Below are 5,608 nucleotides of genomic sequence, written 5' to 3'. Positions count from 1 at the left end.
GTCTCCCAAAAGCCCACGTCCATCCCTAGAGCACTTCTGATCCTCCAGTGCATCCCCAGGTCTCCCAAAAGCCCACGTCCATCCCTAGAGCACTTGTGATCTTCCAGATTGCCCCTGTGCCACCCAAAATCCCACGTCCATCCCGCTCAACCAGAAGGCAGCCCTTGGTGAGGAGCGCTCAGCACCGACTCTGCGCAGCCTCCACCACCGCAGCGCGGAGGAATCGGCCTCCAGCAGCCTCAAGTGCATTAACATTCCTGCAGCGCACATTCCTTCCTCCCCCCCCGGGAGAACATAAATTATACCCTACAGGCAGCAAATCCGGAGAGATTTATGTCTTATAAAATTATACTTAGAAATTGAAAGTGGCAGCAGTGTCCAGAAATCCCCTGTCCTCAGCCCGGGTGGTTTTTTTACCCTTAAATAATCCACAGAGAAGCTCAGAGCTGTCAGAGCAGCCTCCTAACCCACTTGTGAAGGGAACACGAGGCAGAAGACGGGGACCTCTCCATCTTATTTTGTTTTATTTTATTTCGTGACCAGCCGACCAGATTTTCTCTGATCCTCCGGCCTTTGCAGGATGTCACGAATCTCCTCCCTGGCCTTGTGGCGCCCAGTGCTGCCCGAGGGCTCTGTGCTGGCTCTGCCCTTTCCCCATTCCCTTTTCATCCCTTTTCATCCCTTCTTTTTTTATCCCAGGAGGGCGAGAGCACCGTCAGCTCCAGCCCCTAAGCAAAAGGAGCCTTTTTGCGGCGCCTGGGCACACTAAAAAGCCCGAAATAAACCCGGCTCCATGGCAAGCAGGAGCGATAACGGAGATCAAACGTGTCCAAGCCAGGCTCTGAGCTCGGCCCCGGCGCCTCTCTCCCGCGGAAGGAGCTATTCCAGGGCCCAGTGTCACGGTGCCGGCAGCCTCTCCGCGCGGTGAATAACGCTCGTCCCGGCGCCCGGCCCGCGGCACCGGCATTAGCGGGGATCAGGAGCCATCTGCTAGGGGCGGCAGTGGGAGCAGCCCTGGGCGTTTTCGCTCCTTGCGAATGTTTTTTTCCTGGACAAGCCGGGCGGCCTCGCGGGACACCCGCTGATCTCATCCCCATGGCACCAGGAGCGCGGCCCTCCCGGGCAGCGGCGCCGCCTTGGAGCCGGTTCCCGGGAATGCCGCAGGAATCACAGGGTTTGGTGGCAGGTGCCCTGGCTCCACCGCCCTCCCCGCACTCATCCCGGCTCCCGACACAGAAAAGCCCCCGTCCCGCCATGGAAAAGCCCCCGCGCCGCCGGACAAGCCGGATCTGGCGCCCCGCGCACCGCTCTTACCTCGTCCGAGATCTGCCCTCCGAACGTGACCCACGTCCCTGCAGGGGCGAAACAGGGCTCACCGCGCGCCCTGGCAGCCCAAGCCACCCCTTTCCCGCGGGACGGCGTGGTGATGATTCCACCCCCTCAACATTAATTCCCTCTCTTCTCTTCCTGCCCCCCACCAAGGGGGCTGCAGTTTCTGCCCTTAATCCCAGGAGGGCAGCGGCTCCACGGAGCCGGCCCCGCTCCACGTGCAGGGAGGGGTTCCCGGAGCGGGGACGCGGTGGGAAACGGGGTCTCATCACGGAGCCACTTCAGGCAGGTAGGGGAAAGAAAGTGGATGAAAACCGCTTTCCCCAGCAAAGCCTCAGAAGTGTTATTTTTACAGGAATACATTAAAGGCTTTTCTGCTGAGAAAGGTTGAGCCTGCTTATCCCAAAGGGATTTTTCCTCCTTTTTTTTTTTCCTGCTTAAATCCGCGGAGAGGTCCCACGCAGGCAGGCGGCAGGAAGAGCAGCGACCTCCACATTTCCCAGGTGCTGGCAGGGTGCCCGGGACACGGGCCTCATCGACACCCCCTCCCCTTCCCAGGGCAGGAATTCCCGCCAGCAGCTCCCATTCCCATCGGGCACTATGGATGCTCGGGCTCCCCGTGCCCGGGAAGGGCCGCATGGGGACGACTCCTGCCACCCCGGTCCCCTCCGCAGCACTGCTGGCTCCTGGCAAAGCCGCAGGGAAGGAGAATCCCTGCGGCAGCTCCAAGATACTGCTAAAAGCCAGGGATGCGCCTCAAGCTGGAGAGGCTCCTGCCAGGAGATACGGATGGGAGCCAGGAATGCAGCCACATTCCTCAGGCCAGGAATGCGGCCACATTCCTCGGGCCCGCGCCACTGGGGCACACTGCAGGTCCCCCCCTCTCCCAGGCACATCCCTACGGATCCCCGCTGCGCTCGGGAGCCGCCCGGCACCGCAGCGCGACACTCACCCAGGCCGAGGCACGAGACGCGCAGGCCGGATTTGCCAAGGTTTCTGCAAGGAGAAGGAAAGACGGGAAATGAATAGGAATCCTGCAGGGACCCCCGGCTTGAACAAAAACCACCGGGCTCCGGATGCCAGGCCAGGCTCGAGCGCATCTCCCTTCAAAACGGGCTCTCCAAGAAGAAACTCAGACTCTGAGAGCAGCAAATGCGCCCCATTCCCGCAGCCCCAGCCCCATTCCCGTGCCCCGGCCCCATTCCCGCAGCCCCCGGCCCCAAGCAGCATCGGTGGGAAAACTCTTCTCCCACAGGCAGGGAAGGTGCCCGATGCGGCACCTTACGCAGCACGCGATGCTGCAAGCCGAGTGAGTGGGGCTCCCCCTCACCCTCACCCTCACCCTCATCCTCAGCCTCCTCGTCCCCCATCAGGAGCCCAGCGCTCCCTCCTGCTCAGGCCTTTCCTACCACGGGGCTCTGCATTTTTTTTTTTTTTGCCAGATCCAGGCACAATTCAGGGCCCCTCTCCCTGCCTCGGGTCTCCCAGCGCCACAAGCGTCAGCTGCTCTTTTCCCTGCTCCAAAGGAGCTATTTGCAGCAGGAGCTGAACGTGGCAGAAAAGCCCCAAATCACAACCTAGCAAGAAAAAATAATCAAAAAAAAAGGCGCTTTTTGTAGCTGTTTCATGTGAAGTCCCTGGTGCCCCAGGGAGCGGGGCCGGGCGCAGCCTTCGGCCTCCCACCTTCCTCTACCCCCTGCCGCCCCCAGCCTGGGCGTGATGCGCGGCAGCGCTTTCTGCCTACGCCACCAGGCCCTAAAAATAGACATTTTTGTTTCCTCTCTTGAAGGAGAGCCCAGTTGGGCCGCAGCGGAGCAGAGGCCGCCCTGGGGACGAGCTGCCCTGCCGGGACGCGCCGCTGCTGCCCACCTTTCCCGGCACGTTCGCTGCGCTCCTCCCGAGCCCTGGCGCGCTTCCCGCTGCTCCGGCCAGGCTTGCTGGCCCGTGTGGGTTCCCCGGACACGGGAACGCGGGGCGCCCGGCAGGGACCATCCCCGCGGTGCCGGGGCGGCCGCCGGCGGCGGCTTCGCGAGGTGCCCGCGCGCCGGCCGGGTGGGATCGCGCCCGGGGAAGCGCCACGATGGCAGCTTCTCCGCTCGCCCCGCGGCGACAGCGGCCGCCCCCACAGCACCTGCCGAGCGGGACGCGAGGGGACAGCGGCGGCCGCCTCGACTCCCAGGAAACCCGCGGCGCGCTCCAAGGGGCGCACAGGAAGCGCACAGGAAGTGTGCGGGAAGTGCATGGGAAGCATGTGGGCCCGCAGGCTGCAAGTGGCTCTGCGGTGACCCCGCTGCCATCTGCGCCCTGCCGCGCGCTCCCGCGAGCAGCAGACGTGGCTGGGGGCGCTGGGGACGGTCCCCTCCGCGCGCACGCCCCGGGTGCTTCAGATGCTCCAAGTCACCAATTGCATCAATAATCTGCCCGAAATAGCCAAAAAACGCTGGAGCCTTGGTCCCCTTCCAGCCCAGGGAAAGCCAACCAAGCAGAAACACCCAGAAGCTACAGAATTGCCAAGCGAAACGAGCGGCTCTGCATCTTGCACTGCGGCGAGCCGCCCCGTCACGGCGCACGCGACCGGGAGCGCCCGGGTTCACACCAAGGAGCCTCCCGCCGCAGTGCCCGCCTGCCCTGCCAGAGCTCGCAGCCCCTTGGACCTGCACCACACCAGGGATTTCTGCCCTGGGCCTTGAGGATGCTCCCAACAAAACAGGAATGTCACACACATGTGCTGGAGCCTCGTCGGCCTCGTCGATGCTCAAGGAAGCAGCGACTCCCGGCTTGGGGAGCCGCAGATCCCACTTCCCTCGCTCCTGCAGCCTGCTGAGCTCCCCAGGACCAGCTCGTAGTATTTACGAACATGTTAAAGGAAAATGGAAAAAAATAAAAAAAAAATTAAAAAAGAGGAAGAAAAGGCCCCGATTCTGAAGCTTTCCGTGGGAAAACAAGGTTGCTTAGAAACATGCCCGCTGCTGCCTCGCGCCGCTCCTGCCCGCGCAGGGCACGGCGAGAACGCGCAATCCCACCCCAAAACACGGCGAGTGGTGGGGCCCGGCAGCGCTGCTCCCCGCGGGATAACCTGCACCCCGCAGAGCAACTCGGGGGGAAGGAGTTCAAAATAATGGTAATTCCTGAAGCGACGCTGCAGGGGAGAGATGCAGGGCCGTGCATGGCCTGCAAACCCACTGCCGCCCAGGCTGGGCGACGCCGGGACGTCGGCCCTGGAGCAGTTTGCAGCCCTACTTGCAAAACCAGGAGGTTTTGGGGCTGGGTGGCTGCAGCTGGAGCTGCCCAGGCTCCTCCGTTGGGAAGGAGGTTGGTTCCTCCAGAACCCAGGCTTTGGTACGAACAAGCAGCGCCCTTTGTGTGCAAAGCACCTTGAGCTGCTGAAAGCTGCTGCAAAACCAGCAGTAACGCGCGGGTTGCTGGGGGGTTACGGCCACGTTAGGGCCACACAGGGGAAACGCAGGGCCCCAAAGCGCTGCAGAAACCCCCACAGCACAGGGGCTTCACCTCCTCTTCGCAAATTAACTTTGTGGAGCAGGGGGTCTGGGTGCTGCTCGTGGCTGGGTGGGTTTGCGGATTGCTCATGCACTGCGCTCCACATGAGCTCTGTGTGTGCTCCGTGTGCGCTCCACATGTGCTCTGCGTGCGCTCCGTGTGCGCTCCACATGTGCTCTGCGTGCGCTCCGTGTGCGCTCCACATGTGCTCCGTGCGCGCTCCATGTGCATTCCACTCTCTTCGCGTACCTGTGCGTCACCGGGCACCATCCCCAGCGCTCCACCACACGTGCCCTCGACCAGGGGCCTCCCCAGACCTGTGCAGTGAGTGAGACATTGGCTTCCTCTCGCCTGGATCTGGTGCCCAAAAGGTGCCAGGGGAGCTGCCTCCCCCTGCTCTGCGTCCTCCTCCTGCTCTTGCTCTTCCTCCTCCCCCTGATTCTGCTCTTCTTCCTGCTCCTCCTCCTCTCTCTGCTCTTCCTCCTCCTTCTCCTCTTTCTCCTGCTCTTCCTCCTTCTCCTTTCCTTGCTCTTCCTCCTCCTCCCACTCTTCTACCTCCTCCTGCTCTTCCTCCTCCTGCTCGGCATGGGCGTGGGACCCTCTGGGATGACTGCGATCCAGGTGCCCTGTGCAGGGCCCACGGCTGCCAGCGTGGGCTCGTCCGGGCGCCGGGGGGACACGCAGGTCCCCCCTGGCAGCACTGACCCGGCGCTGGCTCCGGCGCTCCCGTGTGCCCAGTGCGGGCCCTGCCGCCCCCCGCGCTGCCAGTGGCCAGGCGGGG

The 5,608-nt window shown here is 63.1% G+C and overlaps 1 protein-coding gene across 1 annotated transcript in view; it reads right to left on the bottom strand.

Annotated features, from left to right (window-relative positions):
* The window catches only part of KCNAB1 (potassium voltage-gated channel subfamily A member regulatory beta subunit 1), a 14,405-nt gene that overhangs the window by 4,138 nt on the left and 4,659 nt on the right, over positions 1–5,608 (bottom strand). The window contains exons 2-3 of the mRNA XM_026045213.1: positions 2,282–2,325; positions 1,315–1,352 (exon numbers count right to left, since the gene is read on the bottom strand). Coding sequence (XP_025900998.1) covers positions 1,315–1,352; positions 2,282–2,325 — 82 coding nt within the window. The remainder of the gene's footprint in view (positions 1–1,314; positions 1,353–2,281; positions 2,326–5,608) is intronic.

This window comes from Nothoprocta perdicaria, unplaced genomic scaffold, assembly GCF_003342845.1.
Source record: "Nothoprocta perdicaria isolate Ctin4 unplaced genomic scaffold, notPer1 scaffold_4, whole genome shotgun sequence".
Classification (NCBI taxonomy): domain Eukaryota; kingdom Metazoa; phylum Chordata; class Aves; order Tinamiformes; family Tinamidae; genus Nothoprocta; species Nothoprocta perdicaria.
This window is presented reverse-complemented; position numbering and strand designations above follow the sequence as displayed.